We start from the raw sequence: 25,626 nt of genomic DNA on the forward strand, positions 1-25,626 counted from the left end.
AGAAAGTATTATTTCCATCACCACTAACATGAGAAGTACCAAAGAATTAATACTTGCCATATTATTTAAATTTGTTGAGGGAATTAAGGGAGGCTTTACCCATGTTGGAATTTGACTATTGACTGCTGCTGAGATTTTCCATTTTTAAAAATGTTGCCAACAATTACCAGCTTATAAAATATAAGTTGATGAGTGCTTTATGTAGCAATAGCAGATTTAAATGCACCATCTCAAATGGAATACATTAATTATTTAAGTATAAGTTGTATTAGATGGCCTCCCAACTGTGAGATTCTGTGGTTTTTTTTTCTGGACATAATACTTGGTTAATATTAACGTAAATGGGCTTTTTACAAAGTGTATTCTTAAAATAGTCAAACTCATTCCACATGTTGATGAACAGCTGAGCAATTCATTGGGCAGCCATATTAGGCAGTTCTCCCCTATTATCATAAAGACCCTCTAGGGCCAACTGTGCTAGAGACCCTGATCTCATACTCTCTTGACAAGTTCTGAGTCAGAATGTAAGGGCATGCATGAAGACTCTCTGATTTCTACATTTTTCTGGGGAATATCAATTGATTGAGACCTGTCCCCAAAGGGGAGACCTAACCCAGGCTACTCTTACTCTACTAATCCTCAGTGTACATAGTGGGGTATGTTGGTGTCTGGGGCAATTCCAGGTTCTCCAAGCAGGTGAGGATGACATTCTGGGACTCTGCAAGAGTCTTGAAACTCAACCCTGTGGAAATAATGTAAATGTTTCTGGCATAAATGGAAGCCCTATGTTGAAAGAAAGCCATGCAAACAGCATGGCAGATGTGGGAATGGCTACTAGAGTAGAGATAGCCATGGGACAGAGAGCTTAGTACTAACTAGGTAAATTACTGTTATAGGCTTTAAAACACTATTTTTTGTTTTTGTTTTTCATTAAAATTGAATTCTAGAATTTTTGTTTGGGGGAAAAAGAAAGAAAAATAAAGTGGAAAAATATGCTTCAATCTGAGCTTAAGAATTCATCAATTCTTCCTCTAGAAGTAGATAGCATTTTTCATCATAAGTCTTTTGGAATTGTCATGGATTGTTATATTAATCAGGGTAGTTAAGTGTTTCACAGTTGGTCATTGTTACATATTGCTGTTACTGTATGCAAAGTTTTCCTGGTTCTGCTTGCTTCACTTTATATCAATTCAAGTCTTCCCAGGTTTTTCAGAACTATCCCCTTCATCATTTCTTTTTTTTTTCTTTTTGGAGGGGAAAGGCAGGGCAGTTTGGTATTAAGTGACTTGCCTAAGGTCACATGACTAGTAAGTGTTAAGTGTCTGAGGCTGGATTTGAACTCAAGTTCTCCTGACTCCAGGGCTGGTGCTTTATTCACTGTACCACCTAGCTGCCTCGCCCCATCATTTTTGAAAGAATAATCATATACCACAACTTGTTCAACCATTCCCCAATTGATGGGCATCCCCTAAATTTCCAATTCTTTGCCACCACAAAAAGAGCTGTACAAATATTTTTGTACATACACCTCATTTTCCTTTTTGTTTGTTTATTTGTTTGTTTATCTTTGGGATACAGACCTAGTAGTGGTATTGCTGGGTCAAAGAGTATGCAGAGTTTTGTAGCCCTTTGGGCTTAGTTCCAAATTGTTCCCCAGATTGGTTGGACCATTTTACAGCTCCACAATAGGGCACTAGTGTACCTATTTTTCCACATTTGTCATTTTCCTTTTCTTTCATGTTGGCCAATATGATAGGTGTGAAGTGGCACCTTAGGGTTATTTTGATTTGCATTTCTATTGCCCTTCACTTTTTTTTCCTTTTTGGAGGGGGGAAGGTAGGACAATTGGGGTTAAATGACTTGCCCAAGGTCACACAGCTAGTTTTTTGTGTGTATGTCAAGTGTCTGAGGCGGGATCCAAATCCAGGTCCTCCTGACCCCCAGGGCTGGCGCTCTACTCACTGTGCCACCTAGCCTCCCCTGAGCACTTCACTTTTGATGGAGTAAAATGCAGCCTCCATCAAAAGTAAAATGCAGGTGAAACTAGAGAGATGCAGAATTCTTAGCTCAGTAAAAAGGAAGATGAAGTTCAGTTTTAAGCTGACAGTAATAATCCAAAGCACTTTTATGATGCCCTCAAGGCTATTTGTGGGCTGAAGACCTATGGTGCACCTCAACTATTCAGTGCTTATGGAGCCACATTGATTAGTGATAAGGACATGATCTTGAAGAGATGGGCTGAACACTTCTCAATAGACTGTCATCTGTCAATGGTAAAGCCGTTGACTACAGTTCATGCAACCCCAGGTTGAAGTCAACCTCTCTAGCCAAATTTCCAATAAATGTAGAGGTTTTGAATGCCATTAGATTCCTCTTGTTTGGCAAAGATCTTGGTGTTGATTCTGTTCCAGCAGAGATTTACAAGGCAGGGGGTCCACTGCTTATACAAAAGATGTTTGAAATCTTCCAGTTTATATGGCAAGAGGAGATTATCCTCCAGGTGTGCAAGGATTCCTCCATTGCCCATCTCTATAAAGGAAAATAGGTTGTCCTGTGACAGTCGTGGCCTGGGTGGGTTGAGTAAGATGGGGAAGGTGTCCTCTCTTCTAGGCATTGTTGACAAGATTCTTGCCAAAGTCCTCCTTAATAGGCTGATTCTTCATCTGGAAGATTATTATCTACCCAACAGCCAGTGTGGCTTCAGAAAGGGCCAAAGAATGGTTGACATTGTGTTTGCTGTTCAATAACTCCAGGAGAAATTCCAGGAGCAGAACAGAGGTATGCAGTGTTTGTCAATTATTGTCAGTCATGAGAGTTTGTGGAAGATTATAACAAAATTTGGTTGCCCAGAGAAGTTCATGAGCATTGTATTCTAGTTCCACAATGGCATGCTTGGACAGGCTCTGGTTAATGGATGATGCTCTCAAGCTTTGCTAGTCACCAGGGGAGTGAAGCAGGGCTGTGTGCTTGCTCCTGTGCTTTTTAAACATGATGTTTTCAGCAGTGTTGTCAAGATACCCACACTGATGATGTTGATACCCACATTGCCAGAGCTAGCTCAGAGTCTCTGAAGGAAAGTGTGGAAGAGAAGGTACTAGGCTGCCTATAAAACCTAAAATTTACAGAGCCATTATGCTGACCTAATGACTGTGAAGCCTGGACAGTCTATCACTGCCATGCCAGGAAACTGAATTGCTTCCACTTGAATTGTCTTAGGAAGATAGGCAGATAAGGTACTGGACCCTGAGGTCCTTTCTCAAGCTGAACTGCCAAGCATTCAAACTCTGATGTAGAGCGCAACTCTAATGGACTGGTCACACTGTTCGCCTAAAAGGCTATTTAACAGAAAACTTACATAAGGCAAGCTCTCACATGAAGGTCAGAATGAGAGACACAAAAAAGGTACTGGGCTCTATGTGTAAAGCAGAGTTGCAGTAGCTCAAAAGAAATATGAGATGCACAAATGTAGAGACATCTCCATTCCAAATGTTTATATGGACTGTATGTGCCCACACTGCGGTAGAACCTTCTGAGCTTGTAGTGGTCTGATCCACCGTAGTCGGACAGACACATTGTACATTGACCCTAATATAGTGATGTCAATTTGGTCCTCTTCAAGTACAAAGGACAATAATCATGAATTTCTATTTCTCTAATTATTAGTAATTTGGAGCATTTTATATGACTATTGATAGCTTTGATTTTTTTCTTCTGAAAACTGCTTGTTCATTTCCTTTAACCATTTATCAATTGGGAAACGGCTCTTATTTTTATAAATTTGACTCAGTTCCCTATGTACTTGAGAAATGAGGCCTGATAAAGGCAACTTGCTGTAAACAATTTCCCCCAGCTTTCTCCTTTCTTTCTAATTTTGTCTGCATTGATTTTGTAGGTGTTAAAACTTTTAAAAGTTATATAACTAAAATTATCCATTGTTCTCCCTATGGTCTTCTCTATCTCTTGTTCACTCAAAAACTTTTCCCTTATCCATAGATTTGACAGGTAATTTTTTCCCATCCTACCCTAATTTGCTTGTTGATACTAATTTTGAAGGAATAATTTTCTTAAGAGAGGTTTTATACCTTTTTTCCTGCTTGGTCAATTCTGCTTTTTAAGAAGTTATTTTCTTCATTATTTTTTGTACCTCTTTTAGCAAGTTGTTAATTCTCTTTTCATAATTTTCATGAATTACTCTTATTTCATTCACCAATTTTTCCTCTACTACTCTTACATGATTTTTAAAATAATTTTTTGCTCTTTAAAAAAAAAAACAAAACACTTCTAGGAATTCTTGTTGGGTTTGTGTCCAGTCTGCATTTATTTTCCTTTGAGGCTTTGCTTATAGATGGTTTCATGTTGTTGTCTTCTTTTGAATTTGGGTCTGAAGCTTCCTTGTTACCATAGTAGATTTTTATGGTCAGATTCTTTTTTTTTTCATTATTTACTAATTTTTCTTTCTTTCTTTTAAAAAATCTTTTATTTCATTATTTTCAGTTTTCAACATTCATTTCCACAAAATTTTGAGTTACAATTTTTTTTCTCCCTGTCTTTCCCCTACTCCCACCCCAAAATAGCAGGCCTACTGAATACCCCTTACCCCAGTCTGTTCTCTCTTATATCCTCCCCCATCACCACCCTAACTTTCTAGTAGGGCAAGATGGATTTCTATACCCTGGTGCCTATATATCTTATTTCCCAGTTGCATGTAAAAAAAAAACTGATTTTTTAAAAAAAACATTGATGCATTATTATTAAAGTTGCTCAGAGGGGAATATTGGGAGAGTTTAGCTAGAATGATACCTCTACCCCACCATTTTGGCTCCTCAGAGCACCTTGTAATCTAAACTCTGTGCCTTATTTTCATTGCTCTTAGAGGCATAGTGAAATTTTGAGCATTAGATTTAGAGTCAGAGAGACCTGCATTCATATGCTATTTCTGACACTAGTTGTGTGATGCTGGGGAAGTCACTTCTATCTGAGCTTCTATCTATGAAATGGGGATGATAAAATGTGTACTTCCTACCTCACAATGTTGTTATCAAGAAAGTACTTTGTAATTCTCCAAAGGGTCATATAAATGTGAAATACTGTTATTACTGTTCACTTCTGCTCTGGAATTAGTTTAGAAAAAAAAGTTGGGTTTAATACTTAACTGATCTCTAGTAATCAGTTGACAGAATAACAGAGGTGATGGTGATGGTGATAGTGGTGACAGTGGTGGCTCTATCCTAATAGAATTCCAGATCTCCAGAGAGACCCGACAGAACAGATGACATAAATCCAAAGATTCCTGAACCTATGTGAGTTCCAGGGCCTGAAGAAGGAGAGTATTATATATCTCACAGAGAGAAAGGTCTGGGAGCTGAACTGGTCCTACTATTACTCTTGCTGTCCGTCAGGGTTGAATTCTTTATGAAGCTAACCACACACAAACACAAAAAACCCCCCACTATGTCCTCACACCTCTGTATTTTTTCAGAAGAGTTTCAGTGCAGCTAAACCATTTCTCACTATTTACATTGAACCTTATTAGATTATCTGAGAAGAGATATTCTAAAAGAGATGAGAAATCAACCAAAGGAACTGACAAACGATCAAAGAATGACAAGGTTACTCTGGATGATGCTAAATGTGAGTCAACATTTTTTCATCTGTCCTCTTTGCAATTATTACTGGAGTCACAACTTTTTGCTGATTCTTTAGCTTTCCCTCTTCTTCATTTTCAGATGTTGCCTTGTTTTTATTACAAGACACTGAAATGCAGCGCATCTATTCCTTTACAACATTTATGAGGTACGTGGTGATATCTGTAATAACCCACATATAAGTGATGGCAAGGTTCATTGAAAGAGTATGGTGTTTGATGAAGAGGTTGGATTCTCCATGTCTTCTAAGGGCCCTTCCAACTCTAGAATTATGATCCTGTGATTATTGGAGGGAGAGGGGCCTTTGATGTGTGTGCCTATTGCTACATATATTGTAGGGCTACTACCTCCTTATAATTTGGGCCCTATATAATTTGTAGAATGTTAGAATATGTTGGCAAGGCTCCATGAAAAATTCTTTTTTTTTTCTACACGTTCCCTACATTTATTTTCATTAATTCTCTTAATATTATGGACCTTTTGTTCTTCCAGATGAATTTTTTTACTATTTTTCCTAGTCCTATAAAATAATTTTTGGTAGATTGATCGGCATGGCACTAAATATGTAAATTAATTTAGGTAAAATTGTCATTTTTATTATATTAGCTTGACATAACCATGAGCAACTGATATTTTTCCAATTATTTAGATCTGATTTTATTTATGTGAAAAGTGTTTTGTAATTGTGTTCATATAGTTCCTCGGTTTATTTTGACAAATAGACTCCCAAATATTTTATAATGTCTACAGGAACTTTATTTTTTTTTTCATTTTTCAAATGCTTTATTTAACTTATGATTTACATCATTAATTTCTGCCAGATTTTGAGCTATAAATTTTCTCCCCATTTTTCCCCTACCCACCACCCCAGAATAGCAGTCCCACAGGATATCCCCTCCTCCAATCTGCTCTCTCCCATATCTTCTCCCATACCCCCTTCGACTTTTCCAGTAGGGCATGGTGGATCTCTATGCCCCAGTGCCTGTATATCTTCTTTCCCAATTACATGTAAGATAGTATTAATAATAGTATATATGTATATATAATTTTAAAACTTTGAAATCCAGATTCATTCCCTTCCTTCCTTGTCCCCCACCCTTACTGGGAACATAAGCAGTTCAGTATAAATTTTACATGTGTAGCTAATGCAAAACATTAACATAGCAGATATATTGTAAAAGACTGACTATATTTCCCTCCCTCCTATCCCACCACCCACTTGTTCTATTCTCTAATTTGATCCCATCCCATCCCTTTTCTTTTTTTAAAGCAATTGGGGTTAAGTAACTTGCTCAAGGTTACACGGCCAGTTATTTTGTGTGGGTGCTAAATATCTGAGGGTCTCCTGACTCCGGGGCTGGCGCTCTTATTCACTGCACCACCTGGTCGCCCTGATCCTATCCCTTTTCAAAAGTGAATGCTTCCAACTTCCCTCCCCCCCCACCTGCCCTCCCTTCCATCATCCCCCTTCTCATCCCCTTCCCCCTACTCTCCTGTAGGGTGAGATACCCTATTTAGTGTGTATTTCATTCCCTCCCCGAGCCAAATTCAGTCAGAATAAGGTTGACCCATTCCCTTATGCCTTCCTATTCTTCCCCTCCATTGTAACCCTTTTCCCTTGCCTCTTCTTTATGAGTTAGTTTACCCCATTCTGTCTCTCCCCATCTCCTCTCATTATATTCCTCTCTCACCTCTTAATTTCCCTTTTAAGTATCATCCCTTCCTATTAAATTGGTCCTGTGCCTTCTATCTATGTATACCTGTAAACATATATACACATTCATATATGTATTCATGTGCTCATATAACCTCATATATAGACATATATATTTCTATCCCCTTCAACTACTGAGAAAAGTTTCATCAGTTACAATTATCATTTTTCCATGTAGGAATGTTAATAGTTCAACTTTGATCAGTGGCTTATGATTTCTTTTCCCTGTTTACCTTCTCATGCTTCTCTTGCTTCTTGTATCTTGTATAAATTTTCTATTAAACTCTGTTTTTTTCATTAAGAATGCTTGAAAGTCCTCTATTCCACTGAATTACCATATTTTCCCCTGAAACATGATACTCAGTTTTGTTGGGTAGGTGATTCTTGGTTTTAATCCCAGCTCCTCTGCCCTCCAGAATATCCTATTCCAGGTTCTTCGATCCCTCAGTGTAGAAGCTGCCAGATCCTGTGTTATCCTGATTGTGTTTCCACAATATTCAAACTGTTTCTTCCTGGCTGCTTGTAATATTCTCTCCTTGATCTGGGAATTCCAGAACCTGGCTATCATATTCCTAGGAGTTTTCTTTTTGGGATCTTTCTCAGGAGGTGATCAATGGATTCTTTCAACTTCTATTTTGCCTTCTGGTTCTAGAACATCAGGGCAATTTTCCTTGAGAATTTCTTGCAGGATGATTTCTAGGTTCTTTCTTTGATCATGTCTTTCAGGTAGCCCAATAATTTTTAAATTATCTCTCCTGGGATCTATTTTCCAGGTCAGTGGTTTTTCCAATGAGATATTTCACATTGCCTTCTATTTTTTCATTTGTTTGGATCTGTTTAAGAGCATCTTGATTTCTCATAAAGTCATTAGCTTCCATTTGCTCCAATCTAATTCTGAAGGAATGATTCTCCTCAGTGAGCTTTTAAGATTCTTTTTCCATCTGGAAAATTCAGCTTTTTAAGGCATTCTTCTCCTCTTTGCCTTTTTGAGCCTCTTTTGCCATTTGAGTTAGTCTATTTTTAAGGTATTTTCCTCAGTCAGGCTGTTGACTCTCATAATTTTCTTGCATCTCATTTCTCTTCCCAATTTTTCCTCCACTTCTCTTATCTGCTTCGTAATGTCCTCTATGACCTGTAACCAGCTTGGTTTTTTTTGGAAGCTTTTGGTGCAGGAGTTCTGACTTCACTGTCTTCCTCCTGTTCCATACTTTGATCCTTTTTGTCCCCAAAATAGGAGTCTAATGTTGGAGGCTTCTGTTTGTTTTGCTTCCTTTGTCTAATCATGTTGCCCCTCGGTCACTTGACCCCTGGGCTTTTTGCCACAGTAGGACTCTGCCACCAGACAGGGGAGCCTTTGTCCCAAATGCTGGGGTTTTCTCAGCTGCCAGACGTATTAGTTGGGTGCCTTTTCTGAAACCTCCACACTCTCTGGCAAGCTGGACATACACCCCAGGACCTCCACCCTAGACTGCAATCCAGATCCAAGCAGGTTAAAGCAAGAGCAATTATCCCTCAGACTGGTCATTTGGTACCCCTACACTCTGCAGGCCAGGAACTGAAGCTGCATCATGGCACAGACACAGCGTCTCAGTGACTTCTCGCCCTGGGGGCAAAAGCTGACACAGGTCCCAAAATCCAGACTGCACTGACCTCTCACTTTGTCCTTCGCATCTATGTGTTGATGAATCTGGAAATGGCCACAGCTGCTGCTGATCTGGAGTCCCTCCAGCCTGCAGCTGGTCAGGCCCACCCTGGGGCTAAAACCTCAGTTCTTGAGTGGCCATGGATCAGCTCCCAGAGCACTGCTAGAGAAGAAAAATCAAATCTGATAAAAGTTATATTGGAGGTTGTGGTCTAAGTTGCTTTATGGTTAAAGATGACAAATAGAATTTGATACCTTATCTCAAAAATATTTTGCTGGTAGAAGTAAATTAGAGGTGGCAGGAAGGATAGGAAACAAGAGATAATGCACATACATAAAAACAAAGATCAGGAGTAGAATATGTTTGGGAAAGTATTCAGTATAGCCTTCTGGGAGGGGTGGGGGAAGGGAAAAAAGAACAAAGTAAAAAAGTGCACAGCAGAGAACAAAAGAAAACTTACAAGGAAGCAAACAAAAGATGGACAATTCTCAAAACAATGTATATCATTTGTCATACAGGCTTTCTTTAAATGAAAATTTATTGTTACATGTCTTGAATCCTCTCATGTTCTTCTATGCACATGACATGCTTTTTCTTCTAACTTTGTATTTGTTTCATTATTTAAGTTTATGATATGAAAAAATTTTTTAAATAGAGGCAAAAAAGAAAAATACATAAAAATACAAAAAGAAAATGAACACAAAAAGAAAAAAAATTTAATAAAAATAAAAAAGAATAACAAAAATGTTTTTGCTTTATAAGTCTATCTTGTCAATTGTTATAGAATATAGAATTTTAAAAGATAATTAGTCAGAGGCACAACAGTATAACAGATGATAGAGTGTTGGACCTGGAGTTAGAAAAACATAGGTTCAAACCCTACCTCCAATACTTATTAGCTATGGAACTCTCCCTAAGTCATTTCACCCATAAAGTTTGCTTTAAAGACTGATATCAATCTGCACTAAAAATAGAGCTCATCACATGGGTTTCTTTTTGTGTCTATATTTTTCATCCATATTGCATCCACATCGTTCACTAGCCTTATGTTTTGTTATTAGGAATTATTGTACCTGAAATGATAACAGTGGTCATTTTTGTCTTTTCCGTAGAAATAAGAATCTTGATGAATTCCTCATGGCATTGCTATACTACTTATCTCATTATCTGGAAAAACTTTCATTGGAAAAGAAGCCCAAAAGCTACATGGCGTAAGTAGGAATCAATCTATTGCTTCCGAGTTATTGCCCCAAATTAATCTTCATATAACATAGAGGGTGCTTACATTATAAGAAGTTATAAATGTGGTATGTGGTAAGTCAGCTTACAACATGGGGGAATCATGTGAGTCTCAAGATGGCGAATAATTGAGAGGGCCACTTTGTCAACAGCCAGTTGACAAATAACAACCCTGAGTCCTCTGGGATTTATTTGTCTGTTTGGTTTACATTTTTCAAGCAACTACATTCAGACATCTCTTCCAAAAGGATTTGTGCTGCATAAAAAGCCTACCAGGATACTAAAGCTGAATGGTCATAACAAAAAATAATGTTCTAGGCCAAAAAAATATTTGTTACTTCTCAGGATACTTAATACCAAACCAACAACCACTTTCAGCAGCGTGCTTAATGTTGTGTTCCCTGAGTTAAAATATTTTGAATCGGGAGAGCTAAAGCCAGCAATTCCACCGAGATGCCCTGTGACCTTTGGCAAACCATTGGAACTTTCCATGGGCCTAAGCTACCTTGTCAGTAAACCTGAACTGATATTCTCAGAGTCTTAGCTGCATTCATTTCCTAGATGCAAAATACTTTGACAATGCAAAACTCTTATGTGCCCATTAAGGAGCTTTAAAAGCATTTCTTGATAGAAATGAGAAAACTGCAAACCTGAGAACAAGTTTGTAAAGGATCAGATTAATAAATGATTCATGGATGCAGCTACAATTGAAGTCCTTCAAAGATGCAATTCATTTGGGGGTTATATTTCATGTTAGTGTAGTCAAAACTATAGATTAAAAACTTTAAATAACCAATACAGAAAGTATAACAGAATTGCCAATAAACAAGAACTAAAGCCAGTCAGTGTGTGCCATTGCTGTTGAGTTGAATATTTTGGATGTCTTCACAGAAATAAAGCACATTTTGAAATAGATACTGATAAAAGCAGACTTTGACTATAGGATTGGGAACTTAGTCTGGTTCAGTGATTCTAACCAGGGGTTGGTTTGGGAACTTGTTTTTTTTTTTTAAATATTTTGATAACTGTATTTCACTATAATTCGTTTCCTTCATAATCTTGTGTATTTTGTTTTATGCATTTCAAAACAATATTCTGAGAAAGGGTTCATAGACTTCACCAGACTGCCAGAGAGGTCTGTGACCAAAAAAAGCTTTATAACCTCTGGTCTAGTCTATCCCCCTCTAAGAATTCCCTCTACACTAATCTTGACAAGAAGACAAATAGACTCTGTTTATCCCTTTGAGTGATGAGGGACTCAAGTGTCTTATTAAGTGATAATGAGGAATGTTTTTAGACATTCCTGAGTGCTAAAAAGTAAGAATATAATGTCCTCATGTCTACTCATTGATCCTGACCCTTTTTTTTTTGAATGTCACAAAAGTTTAATCCCTCTTCTTTATAAACTTTGCAAATGTTTGAAGATGGTCATTATGTCCCGTTATCTCTCCTCTAAGCTCCATATTTCCAGGTCTTTTAGTCTTGCTTCACATAGGATGGTTATGAGTCCCTTCATCACCCTGGAACTTCTCCTCCTGATATGCTTGACTTTGTTGATGCCACTCTTGCAATGTGCCACCTAGAACTAAACACAATTCTGCGACCAACCAATGTGTTTGACCAGCACAGAGGAAACTTAGACAGTACCATGGCCCTTGCACAACCATTTAGACAGTACCATGGCCTGGGGTCCACTTGCAGCAGGCCTAAGGATTTCTTCCATATGCAAAGGATGTTTTCCTCTATATTTTTCACATGCTGCCTGAAGTTCTTTGGCTTCCTGCAAGTGGCCCAAGGGCCATAAGTGGCCTGAAGGTTGTGGGTTGTGCAGACCTGATCTACGCTCTGCTTTTATTCATGAAGCCTAAGCTCAAGTTAGGTTTTTTGATACTCACATCACACTGAGAATATTGGACTAATAGTCAACTGAAGTGGCTTCTGTTTTACATGAGCAGTTCCTCTACTATTCGGCCACATTTCACCTGTCTTATACTTATCAACTAAATTTTTAGCAAAAGTGCCCAGACTGCCCTTATCTATCCCTATTGAATTTTATATTGTTAGATTTGTTCCACATGTCCATATTGCTGAAATGTTTGGTGGATATTGGCTTTGATATCTCTCATTAGTTGTTCCTACCCGTTCTGTGTCATCCCAAGATTTAATAAGGTTGGCAATATGACTTAGTGTGTATACTGGATTTAGGAGTCAGAAGACCCTGGGTTTGAATCATTGGCTTAATCACTACCCAAGTAACCTTGGGCAAATAACTTGATGTCTCAGGCCTCTGTTTCCTTACCTTTGAAATAGAAGGGTTATATTAGAGGTAATGTGATACTTAGTTCAGATCTTGCCCATGTCGTTTAAGATCTTACCTGATGCTGGGCAAGTCCCTTACATTCTGGCCCTTGATTTCCTCATCTGTAAAATGAGGGAGTCAGAATAAAGAGCTTCTGGGGAGGGGGTGCCTTCCAACACTAAATATGATTCACATACAACTACTTGATGAAAATGTTAAGCAAAACCAGACCAAAGAACTGGTCTGCCCCCGGAGTCTTGCCTACAGATCATTATTGACTGGCATTCAGATTGTTGGGAGAGCACTGAATTCACTTAATCATACTTTGATCTAACCCATAGTTCATTCTATTCACAACGATATCATGTGAGACATCTTTGTCACATGCCTCACTGAATTCTCAATGTAATATGTCTATAGCATTTTCTGATCTAACCAACTTGGTAACCTATAAAGGTGAATTAGGTAAATCTCACATGATTTGCTCTTAATGAACCCATTTTGACTCCTAATGATCACCACTTCTTCACAAACCACCAATTCTACAAGTTTAGCCAAGAATCAACCACAAACCCAATACCCTGCAGTTTCATGAATCTACCTTCCCTCCCACTCTTTTAAAAAGGATAACATCTGTTCATCTCCACTCCTCTGAAGCCTCTTCCTTTTCCCATGATTGCTTAAAGATTATGGACAGCAGTTCAGGGATCATTTATTAGTTGTACTTCTTAAATTAACACATTTATTTCAGCAACTAACACATTTTCTGATTTTTATTAAAACCTTTTTCTTTTGATTTAAACAGTAGTTCTTAACCTGGGATCCATGGTTCTCAACTTGGGGTCCATGAACATTTGAAAAAATTTTTTATTACCATTTCAATAAAAATTGGTTTCTTTCATTATCCCTCTGCATTTTATGTATTAAAAATTATTATTTTTAGAAGGTTCCATAGACTTCACCAGATAGCCACTGGGACCCACCACACAAAAGAGGTTAAGAATCCCTGATGTACAATAAAAATAATTATGCTTTGCATCAAAATTTAATGTTATTATTGAACAATGTATCTCACTATATCACCATCTAAGTGTGGGCCAAGATATGTGAAAATCAGAAAGTGTAATTATGATAAACAGCTGACCCCAGGTTGTATCTATAGTTCCTTCTCCTCTCCACCCTTCACTGGCTAAAAATTTTCTGACTGTTAAAAATGAAGCAACACTTTCAGAGTTCAACAGTGGTACATTTGGAAGTAAGTAAGGGTGGTTGTTTGTAAAAATGTCTGTAAGGCTTCCAGTATTATGGAAATTAAAAATGCTACTTCTCTTCAGGTAGTAATGGTATAGGTAACCCCTACCTTGCAAATGAATGGTGTTCCAAAAATTCATTTTTAAGTAGTCGTTTGGTGCATATTTCCCCTTAGAAATAGCAGTATAAATTATATTTCAGTTTTCAGACTAACCCATAAAAGTCTTGTTTACCTTACAGTATAGCTAAGCCTTCACACTGACCCAAAGAGACCTACCTCTTTCAGAGTCCTAACTCCTGAGTTTCCCTGAACTTGAGAGCCATAGAAATATAAGAGGGTGGGGGTATGAAAGGCCTGGAAGGGCTTCAGCAGCAGAGAGTTGGGGGCAGCAGAGGTTCTTCATTCAGATAAGATGGTACCGGTTACATAAATTACTATAAGTGTTCATTATGTGAGAGCTGCCCACACATAACCATGAGTTCACAGTAAGCATAAAAGCTTTTGTGTGCAGACCTCCAGGTCACTCCCATCTGTTTTTCTCTCCTCCCCAACTTTTGCCCTACCCTCATACCTCAACATACATACTGACTCCACAACCTTGCGACCACTGAGCTCCTCAGCCTACTTGATTCACATGATCACACCCTTGATCTTGCTATCACCCACAAATGTACAACCTTTATATTCAAGAATTATTAAATCCCCTTATTGGACCATAACCTCTCCCTCCAGCTTCTTTTACCAAACCTTACTCTTTGTTCACACTATGACCTCTAATCCCTTGACACCTCTGTTATTTCCCTGTCCATCTCGCGTGAACCTAGCCATTCTCTCCTCTCTTCCCCATCGTGATCCTTTGGTGAACCACTTCAACTCTGTTATCCTCTTTTCTTGAGCCTATAGCCCCCTTATCATTTAGATAATTGGGTCCTGCTAAGCCTTAGTCTTGAATGACTCCCACTGTGTACTTACTTCCTATACATACTGCTGAATGAAGGTAGAGAACCTCACTCAACTGTTCTGACTGGTTCCATTACAAATGTTTCACCACCTCAACTGGGCTCTTACTGCTGCAAGACAGTCCTACCACACACCTTCCTCATCAACTCACTATCCTACTCTCCACAGCAGCTCTTTGAAAACTTTTCATTCCTCCTCAAGCCTCCCATGGCCTCACATTTTACAGGAAAAAAAATCTGAGGCTATTTGCCATGAGCTCCCTCTTCGCCCCTCTTATCTCATATCACTCATGTGTCTTCTGTCACTCTCTCCTCCTTTATCCCTTCCTCACATGATGAGGTAGCCCTACCTCATCTAATCTAAAAGCTACCTCTTCTAATATGTGCAAGTCATTCCATTCCATCTTGTCTCCTCTGATAGATTGCCAACTAAAGTCTCAACTAAAACTAAACCCAAATCACGCTGGCTTTTACTGATTGGTCAATCATAGGTTCCAGCCCAAACCTTGCTTGCTCATTGTTTGGGTTTTGATGGCTCAGAATGAGTACAAATAGTAATTGTTTTCTGTTCTGGCCAGAAACTCTGAGGACCTTTCTCTTCCAGATTGATTGAAGGCTGTAAAAACAAGCACGAGCAGCTCTCCTGAGAACTTTAAGGTTCTGATCACATAGTATAGTGAACTTTCTATTTATTCAGCAGTAAACTAAAGCAAAACATTCACAGAAACCAAAGTACAATATTCACAGCAATATAACATAACTTGTTACTGAAGTGGCCACATATTCTTAAACAAATGATCAGTAAGTCACAATCTGAATCAGTCAATATAAAGTACCCATCTAAAGTCTTCTTTCATCTTGATGGGAGACTGGCTTCCAGTCGTCCTTAACTCACTCATCCTTAAGGGGCAATCATCCTTAAGGAGTACAAAGTACAAAGGTCTCCCACCCCTAGGTCACAGCCTTAATCTTGTCAGTCAGCACTAAATAATCCAAGTAGAGGTCCTTTTATCTTGACTGAGGCTAACTCTCAAACTCCATGGTTCCTCTTCCATGCTTCTGGTTCTTGCCTGAATACACCCAACTGTCACCTGGATTCACAGGTAGGCAGCTCCCAGATTCCAGTCCAGCTTCCACTTCAGCTCCTGGTCCATCTCCACACATCAAGCTTAGCAGAGTTACAACAATACTCACACACATTGTCAGCACTATCATCAATTCACTTTCTGCCTGTGAAATCAACACAGACCAGCAGACAGGGTCTCTGTCTGAGAAATTAACACAAATCATCAGTAAAGTCCTGGAAACTCTGAAAACATCAGTAAAACCCTCCTTCAGGACTTCTGTAAACAGACAACAGAAAATTCCTCTGTCATGGCTTCTGAATCAATAGTGAGGTCCCAGGGTTTCTGTAACAACAGCAACGTCCTCTGTCAGCAGACAAGTCTGACAAAGTAGCATTAACACAGAACTGAGTGCCAGGACCACTGCCATCCTTCCTCCCAGTTCTGCTTGGTCCCAGCTTGTGCTCCTGCTTTTATATGGCTTTTTGGCAAGTTTCTCCCACTGTGGGCTTCACAGTTTCTGTTTCTAACAAAGGCTTGATAAAATCACAAACGAGGCTCAAAGACACTTGAATAACTGGAACAAGGAGCTAAGTATCCCTTTGCTTGCCGTTACAAAGGCACACTAGGCCATCTTTTGTCTCATTTCTCACCACTGCCCCAGCCAAACTGTGACCCGGGAAAGACCTTAGCTTAAAAAGGCCAAGGTCTCCCACTATATCCTGGGCCAGCACCAATTATCTTTGACTTATGTCTTGCTGTTGGACTCTGATGACCGTGGAGGAGAGACTGAGGCTGATGACTCTGCAGAGCTCTGCCTCACTTAAATCCAGTTCATTTGCAAAGTCAAGACATCACTCTCCAGTTGTCATTGGTCCTCTTGAAGAACAACAACAAAATCTCAACTTTTACAGGAAACTTTTCCCAATTCCTCCGAATTCTAGTGCCTTTCCTCTTTGAATCATTTCCTGATTATCCTTTATATAGCTTGCTTTGTATAGATTTCTTTCCTTGTTGTCTTCAAGATTAGATTGTGTGTTCTTTGAGGGCAGGGGCTATCATTGACCTCTTTCTGTATCCCCAACACTTAGCACAAAACCTGCAACATAGTAGGGGTTTAATAAATGTTTATTCACAGGCTTTCCTCATAGAAACACCCTGTGTATCCTTTAAACTATAAGAATCTTTGATAATATTTGTAACACCTGTCATACAAGGTTATTGTGATGAAAATACCTTGCTATCCCTAAAGTGCTTTATAATTACAATTAATCAATACTATTGTAGTTATTTAAACACTGGAAAGCTATTTCTTTTGAAAAACCTACAACTTGGGCTTTACCCTAATTCAGATTGGTCTTTCAGACTTGCTGCAATTCTTATCAATTAGGGAGTTTTAACTATAACTTGTTTGTTTTTTTCAGGAGCCATATAGAGAAAAAAGAGATGGCGTTAGTTATTGAGAGGTTACAAGAGTCACAGAAATACCTTGCCCAGAAATATTGTATCCTTGTTTTAGGTTTGGGGATGCCTGACAAGCATCACATGGCCTGTGGAAAGTAAGTAAATACACTTTAAAAAATTAAGTAGTTATGGAATTTTAGAGTCCTAGGAGCCCTTAGAGATCACTCCAGTCCAACCTTTTCATTTTACAGATAAACTGAGGTCTAAAGGATAACTGAGTTGCTCAAAATCATACAAGGAGTAAATAGTGGCACCAGTATTCAAACTCAAGTCTTCTTCTGACTCTTTTTAGGCCTCCATTCATCTCGGTGGTCTCCATACTGGAGAATCTAAGGCTATATATAGTTCCATATGCTTGAACTGTGGTGGTTTTTGTTCCTTAACCTAAATGTTTTATTGAAATTTTAACATATCAACATAGCCAAATAAATTTGTTTACTAAATATTTATACTTAAAACTTAAAATTAATTCATAGCATAAAGTTTAATGAGTTTTTTAGTCATTCTCCTAAGGTCCTCATTGTGTTTTGTCCATTCGTTCTTATACACTTTTCCTCTCATAAGTTGGCCCAAATTTTCAGAGGTCAGACTGTCAGCAGAATTACCAGCCTGGCGAGGATGCTACTTCCCATAGCACTTAATGTTCCTACTTCCTAGAGACCAGCTCACTTCTTAGAAAGAGTAGGAGCCATACAATGGTGTCTGCCTTCCATGTAATTAGCTGATGTCAGTACGTTATTATTAATTCAACTTTCACATGAAGTGAATAAGCTAACATCCTTAGGAGTTCTTTTTCAAGCATATCTTCCGACTTTTCTCCTTTTCTAATAGACATGATTTTAATGTTGGGCTGGCCCTACTTTTGCTATTATTCATCTTCTCTGAGGCTGAATTCAAGATCTCACAGAAATTTCAGTTGAAACTAGCAATTTTGGGGGTGTTAATTTTGTGCTTTCATGTCTTTGTAGAACTAGGAGGATCTGACTTTTCTAGTTGCAAAGCTTTGCATTCTTGGTTTCACAGAAGTTTTTATGATTTCTTTATAAGTGTTTTTTTTTTCTAAAGAAAAATATATTTGTGTTTTCTTAGCATACATAACCTTGTCAGGTCAGCCCCAATGAATAAATGACCCAGACCTGTATGGACCACACCCTGTGTACCATTCTTTCATGATGCTATGGCATCAGGTTAGGAGGGCTTGTGCTTTAAAAAAAAAAAACATATCAAATTGCTTCTAATCGAATGTGATGTTCAGTTTAACCTGATTTTATCTGGACAGAATTGCTGTTCTGGGAGAGAAGACTGGAAAGGGAGATTAGGAAACAGGGAAATTAGGCTAGGCCCTGAATCCCTTACAGATGGACAGCCCTGGACCCTTCACTTTCCTTGGGGTGGTCCTAAATAAATAAAGATATTTGTGGATAAGCATCTGATGAAGGAAAAAGGACTCAATAAAGAGAACTTTCAATAACAAATAGCAGTGAAACCTAAAGAGTTTAATTCCCACTTACAATTTTGCTACCAGTCAAACTCGGTTCAGCAGCTTTTAGGTTCTGATCTCAAATAGGAAAGGTATTGTTTCTTATGAGCCCTGTTTGAACTTGCTGAGAAACCATAGTAGTTCCTAGGGAACTCTCTTTATCCTGGACCTCTGTGAAGGCCAGTACAAAGCTTAAGAGTCTTAAAAGAAAAGAGATTACTTATTTATCTAAGTATTAGATTAAAAATTATGTAACTTTATGGATAGAGGAAGGAGAGAAGAGAGAAGAGGAGGAAGGGAAGAAGAAAGTATGGGAGAAAAGACAGATGAAGAGAGACAGAGACAGAGAGAAACAGAGAGAGAGATGGAGAAAAAGGAGAAGGAGGAAAGGAAGAAGAGTGTGTAGGAGAAAGGAGGGGAAGAAGGAGAGGGAGAAAGAGACAGAGACAGAGATTAGAAAAGAATGAGAGGTTTGTGTGTCCCCAGGCTTTTTTTTTTTTTTTGCTTGTTTGTTTTTTTAAAGGAAGTTTTTTTTTTTCTCTGCTGTTACTGTCGTTGTTTCCAGACCTTAAACAGATTGCCTTTGCCGTTCCACATGCTTTGGGAATGGGCAAAACTAGGTCATCTAAAATAAGGGCTGTTCTAAACTGGTTCCCAGAATACCAGTGGACATTGCTTTCCTAACACATAATTTGATTTGTTTCTCTCATGCCACGCACCCCTCCACCGCTGCCCTTCCTCCCTCCCCCTTTCCTCTCCAAGTCCTCTCCACCCCACCCTACCCCCCTACATTTTGCATGCTTGCCTCTGTGGGCTCTGGTTTCAGTTGGCAGAGGAAGTGGAAGTGCTGAAATGCCACACGAGAACCTTGGTCAGGGAGTAGTTTTTGACTACATTAAAGAAATTCTGAGTGTCTGTTACTGCAGAGTAATTCTTAAGTGTTCCCTCTCTCTCTGTCTCTGTCTTTCTGTCTCTCTTTCTCTCTCACACTATATATATGTATGTATGCATATATATGTGTTTAGGTGTGTATGTATATGCACATACATATACATACATACACATATGTGTGTCTTTGCCAGGAAAACATTTCAGAAAAAGAGTAACACTTTCCCCCTGAAAGATTTGAAACTTGATTTAGGACTGGGATTTGATACATATAAATTGGTTTAACAAAGATCATCAAACATATTAAAAGGAAGAAAGTACCCTATAAATTATATCCCTCTCTTGGCATTCCTAATCCTTGGTAAGCTGTCTGTCTTGGGGCTGGCAGAGAATGGGTTCAGACTCTTAAAAGCCAATGCAGGAAGCAGACTATTTCTGGTTGAAGGGTTTCCAAGGGATTCAGGGAAATTCCTGGGGATGCTGGTTCAATTCCAGGGCCAACCCTGGAGTTGTCACTATAAGGAAACTACAAAGTTATCCCAGGGATACTGAACCTAACAAGATATTCAGACTTGACATAGAGTAGATTGCAACCCTAGATCAGTCTCTTTATGACCTGGGTCTGGTTTCTGCCTCTTTGGGCTGTTGTAGGGTAAGCAGATGCCTGCAGCCTGAACCTGCTTCCTTGAGGCTGGGCCAGAGTCCAGTGGGCCTTCAGGAAGGAGCATAGCAAAAGTGAAATTCAACAAAGGCATAGCTTCATTTTTCTTAACAGTGACTTTGCAATAATTCCTGGATAAAGCCCGACTAAAAGAGACAGAATATAAGTTTTCCTCACTAATGCAGGTGACAGAAGGTTCTCTCAAGCCTCACTTTCTTTCACGGAAAGTGAATATTACATTCCCTTTTCAGTTTCTCTTCTTTTCATGGCCCACAACCACTGTCACATCCTGTGCCTTGCCTCTCATTCTTTATCCCTCTTAACCCCTAACTCTCCATCTCTGATTCCTCCCCAACAACATCTTCCAATCCTGATGACTCCTTTATAAAACCTACCTCGTGCTACCATGCCTGAAGTTTAGAGATGTCTCCCCACCCAGGTTATGTCTCCATAACCATATGTGTTATGTTTATCCCTTGATTTTTTATTAGAGCCCTTTAAGAGCTGGCAGGATCTGAGTACACCAGGGAATCTGAGCTAATGAAGATCTGTTGAAAATGTTAATGCTCCTTTTTTGACAACATATTGAAGGTTGTAATGTAGAGTAAATATAGCAGTAACTGTGCTCTGGGGCAAGTGTCATGAATGAAATGAAGCATGCTTTCGGGTTAAGGAGAAGGAGAGAGATAGAGACCTCGAGACACCATCTGCTCTGAAGGTAGAGGATAAAGGGAGAAAACTGACTAATGTGAAAATGTAAAGCCTATATCAGAAAGCACACCATCTTGGGAAGGGAGGAGGGAAAGGAGGGGGAGAGAATTTAAAACTCAAAAGTTTATGGAACTGAATGTTGTAAACCAAAAATTTTAAAAATTATTAAAAAATGAATAAATACATAATAGAAAATTGAGGGGGGTTGAAAAGGAAGCACAAATTGGAGAGTTTTGAAAGTAACTTGTAGAATTATTATTTACTTAAAAAACAGCAGTATGAAATTGAAATTCAGAATTTTATAAAGATTCCTCTTTCATTCTTTATATAGATTGATGTTATATTTGTATCTAAATTGAAAATTTTTAAAGCATGTTGGATTGGATTACTATAGTTTAATCAAGGATCCCTAAATTGACAATAAACCCACTATTTTTTCCATTAAAAAAAATAAAGGGAGAGAACTGCTGTGGACAAAAAAAAATGCATAATCCTGCTCCCAACCTAGAGACAGACCTCTCCGAATTTGGATAAGTGGGTCCCAGATGTGTGAATAAGAAGAGGAGAGAGCCTTCCTCATCTTGCCATCTGTTAGCTTCCTGTCTAAATCCAGGATTCCTGCTAACTAGGTGCTAAGCTGTGTTGTTTCTGCCTGATGGAGTGAAAGTGTTGTCAGCACCCTCTAAATTTGATCCCTTAGGATCAAAGCCCCGGTCACCTCACCCTAGTTAAATCTCTTAGCTCAAACAATTTTATGGTGTTCAACTGACCATGTAAGTATGTAGAGAGGAAAGGATCCTTTAGAGAGGAAAGTTTAATTTTTCAGATTATTTTCTGATATTATTTGCCAGCTTTATCTTCTTTTTTTGTTGTTGTTCAGGGTGTCAAAAATACATCATTTGGTATTAACCATTGATTTTTCTTTATGTTTCAGGGAAAAGGTTTCAGATACACAAAAAGACTGGAAATTTTTTGAGGTAAGAAAGGCACATTGATGAAACTTTTCCTCTGATGAGATTTATCTCAGTACTTTAAGGATCCATGAACTAAATGAGGTGGGTACTTCTTTCACCAATGCAGAGCTAGGTCTCTCTCTAGCTTGCTATATGAGGAAAACTTTAATGGGGGAACATGAAAAACATGACACATAAAGTCATATTTAAAATATTTTTTCAGTGCTTTATTTTCTGTAATCACTCGAGCAAACTGCATGCATGCAAACATAACTTCAAAGCAAAAGTGCTAATTGTTACCTATACACTACATCATTGAGATTATTGGGGAATCTGATGATTGGATGGACTTTCTACCACACGCAACTTTTTTTGATACAATAATTGGCCTTATTTATCACAGCTGTGAGTTGAGACTGTTCCTTTTTCATCATAGGCCTTCTTCACCTTCTGTACCTATGTAGCTTGGGTAGTGTTCCGACGTGAGTACCTGACGGAGATTGATGAAGAAATAGGTAGGCTCTTTCGTACTAATATGTTCAACAGTGCAAGAAGGAGGCGAGAGGATGAAGAATCTGGTGAGGAAAAGAGAAGAATGACTTTTGTGCAATTCAGGTATGGCCTTTTTGGTTTTCCCCTACTTATAAGGAAATCACAAAACAGGACATTTCAGCTTCATTTCATTTTTTTTCCTGAAGGAGGATGATGGCCAAACGTCCAGCAATAAAAACAACGATTCATATGCGCTCTCCAGCTTTATCTACTCTTCTGCCCTCCCCTAAAGAACACGCTCAGCATCTCTTTGAGAAGAGCCGTAGCCGTATAGGTATCCTCCTTCAACATTCCAGCCAAAGAGAATTGGTCAGCTATGACTCAGTCGCCATGCCAGTGTAAGTGACAATCATTGTAGATGTGGAAAGAACAGGTGGTTGTGGCTAGAACCTTTATACCTTCAACTATTTCAGTCCATTTAACTCCAAGAAGCATTTAGAAATTACCTACTGATTTGCAGAGTTCTGGGCTGGGGTTGCTACAGAGTTTAAATAAGATATAGCCGCCAGCTTTATGGATCTTCCAGTTTAGTAAAAGGATAAGATACCAGCGCAGATGAACTAGAAAACAAAATCATTATGTGGTAAGTGCACCAGAGAACTGCAAAACAATGTTTTATTGAGGACTGAGTTCAGAGGAGCAGAAAATTTGCCAACCAAGATTAGGCAAGAACAGTACATAGTACATATAATACTTGATCCTGAATTCATTAGCCTGAAAGAAACTAGGTTGAGCTACCAAGCAGGGCACCTGGTTGGTGCAGTTGGTAGAGCGCAGGCCTGGAAGTCAGGAAGGCTCATCTCCCTGAGTTCAAATCCTACTCAGACACTTAATGAGGTGTTTTAACCTGAGCAAGTCACTTAACTTGGTTTCCTTAATTTCCTTAAAATGAGCTGGAGAAGGAAAGCCAAGAAAACCTCAAATGGGGTCATGAAAAGTCAGATAGAACTGAACAACAGCAACAAGGACATTAGGTTGAAAGCAAAGAGTTTTAATGAAAAATAGGAATTCAACTCCTAGTACACATGTAAAGGGGTTGACCTTTCACAGAGGGGATCATAGAAAAAAGGCAGGATAACTAGATGTTAAACTAACTGTAAAAATTTGGCGATGCCAGGTGGTCCTTTTATGGGGTACAAATTAATCCCTTGAGTAAATCAGTAAGGAAGCATTAAAATAGAATGAAGAATGAGGATAGGCCATGCTAAAAATCAGTTCACTGACTAGAAGAGGAACCCAATAACTTCTGATGAGTTATGAAGACCCACGGAACTGGAAAGGGGAAGCTTGGAGCCAGCAAAAAGACAGAAGACTGTTGTTGTTCAGTCATTTCTAATTCTCATGACCCCATGGGGGGTTTTCTTGGCAAAGATACTGGTGAAGTTTGCCATTTCCTTCTGATAATTTTACAGAAAAGGAAACTAAGGCAAATAGGTTTAAGGGACTTGTCCAAGGTCACACAGCTAGTAAGTGTCTGAGGCTGGATTTGAACTCAGGAAGATGAGTGTTCCTGACTCCAGGCCTGGTGCTCTGTCCACTGTGCCACCTATCTGCTCCCCTTATACCCACTTCAATATTACAATGCAGGCAAGGAAAAGGAATATTTATGGGGCAGCTAAGTGGTGCAGTGAATAGAGAATTGGCCCTGGAATCAGGAGGACCTGAGTTCAAATCCAGCCTCAAACACTTAACATAACACTTACTAGCCATGTGACCTCGGGCAAATCACTTAACCCCAATTGCCCTACCCTCCAAAAAAAAAGAAAAAGAAAAGGAATATTTATCCTGGAGAAGTCATATAAGTGGGTCAGTAGTAAGGTGAAAAGTGTTTGAACTACCACTCCATTGTATCCCCTTAATGCTGCTGCCAATGCACTTGGTGGTTCCTTAGATTTCAAACTGACTTAAAATGATGTCATATGTATCCCCATGATAACACTAGGACATGTGGGAAATTCTAGTAAAAATTCTTGTGGGCTAATCTTTTTTTGAGCCTCTCTGCAAGTTAATTGCAGTGGTTTACTAAAATAGGGATAATTTTTGATGTTGAAAACTTCAGTCCTCTGCTGTGCAGTTTCAGCTTCTAATGATCGTTCTTTCCACACAGGGTTGGCATCTTAGGGGAACCTCGAAGCCTGTTCAACACCTCTACCCTCCTCCCCAACGAACAAGAACAGAACCCAGAGCCTACAAAGAGAAATGCTTCCCTGTTAAGTGAAAATAATGCCAAAGTTCAAGAGACGTTAGAGTTAGCTATGAAAGCGCTAGGTCCTCTAGGGGTATTGATTAAATAACTGCTGTTCCTTTCTATAATTCAGTTCCAATAGAAGTAAACTATTTTGATTTGCTAACTTCAAGCATGTGATTCTGATGGTGTCTCCTTATTTTTGTAATCAGATTAAAAAAAAAATTAAAACCTCACTAGATGTCCCAGGAACTACAGTGCATAAGGTAGTGCTTGTAAGAGTGTGCCAGAGAAAGAAAGCAGAGGAGCAAACTAGGGGAAAATTTCAGAAGGTAATTGAGATGGGCTTATTTAATCCTATGTTTCAGGAATTTCATTAGCTATTTATTGACTTTCATAATTATTTTGTGATTATGTAGAGCAGGGGTGGGAAAACTGCAGCCTCAAGGCTACATGTGGCCCTCTAGGTCTTCAAGTGTGGACCTTTAACTGAATCCAAACTTCACAGAACAAATCCCCTTAATAAAAGGATTTGTTCTGTAAAACTTGGACTCGGTCAAAAGGCTACACCCAAGGACCGAGAAGGCCACGTGTGGCCTTGAGGCTGCAGGTTCCCTACCCCTGATGTAGAGTAGCACGTTTGGAAGTTTGATAAATGTAATGATAAGGGCAATTTTGTTATTGTTTCACAGTGAGTAATTTATTTTGAATGATATATGCTATTTTTTTCTTTTGAACAAAATAATTGAATTATTAGATAAGTTAAAATAGGCCAATTTTTAATATTAAAATTATTTCTTTAGGTTATACCTTTGTTTGAAGTAGTTGTTTTGTGGATGAAATAAATGCTATTTAATTTAAAGCCGTGGAATATATTTCATTGAATCATTAAATGTCTACTACATCTATTATGTGTA

General features: G+C 38.7%; 1 protein-coding gene across 1 annotated transcript in view; it reads left to right on the forward strand.

Moving 5' to 3' along the window:
* The window catches only part of PPP1R36 (protein phosphatase 1 regulatory subunit 36), a 40,542-nt gene extending 14,971 nt beyond the window's left edge, over positions 1 to 25,571 (forward strand). The window contains exons 4-11 of the mRNA XM_069082373.1: positions 5,534 to 5,631; positions 5,727 to 5,793; positions 10,115 to 10,213; positions 17,240 to 17,374; positions 21,954 to 21,996; positions 22,409 to 22,587; positions 22,671 to 22,862; positions 24,632 to 25,571. Of these exons, the coding sequence (XP_068938474.1) occupies positions 5,534 to 5,631; positions 5,727 to 5,793; positions 10,115 to 10,213; positions 17,240 to 17,374; positions 21,954 to 21,996; positions 22,409 to 22,587; positions 22,671 to 22,862; positions 24,632 to 24,818 (1,000 nt within the window). The 3' untranslated portion in view covers positions 24,819 to 25,571. The remainder of the gene's footprint in view (positions 1 to 5,533; positions 5,632 to 5,726; positions 5,794 to 10,114; positions 10,214 to 17,239; positions 17,375 to 21,953; positions 21,997 to 22,408; positions 22,588 to 22,670; positions 22,863 to 24,631) is intronic.
* Positions 25,572 to 25,626: the final 55 nt, after the last annotated feature.

This window comes from Petaurus breviceps, unplaced genomic scaffold, assembly GCF_028583685.1.
Source record: "Petaurus breviceps papuanus isolate PSGF00001 unplaced genomic scaffold, PetGlider_PUasm1.0 164, whole genome shotgun sequence".
In the NCBI taxonomy this organism is placed as follows: Eukaryota; Metazoa; Chordata; class Mammalia; order Diprotodontia; family Petauridae; genus Petaurus; species Petaurus breviceps.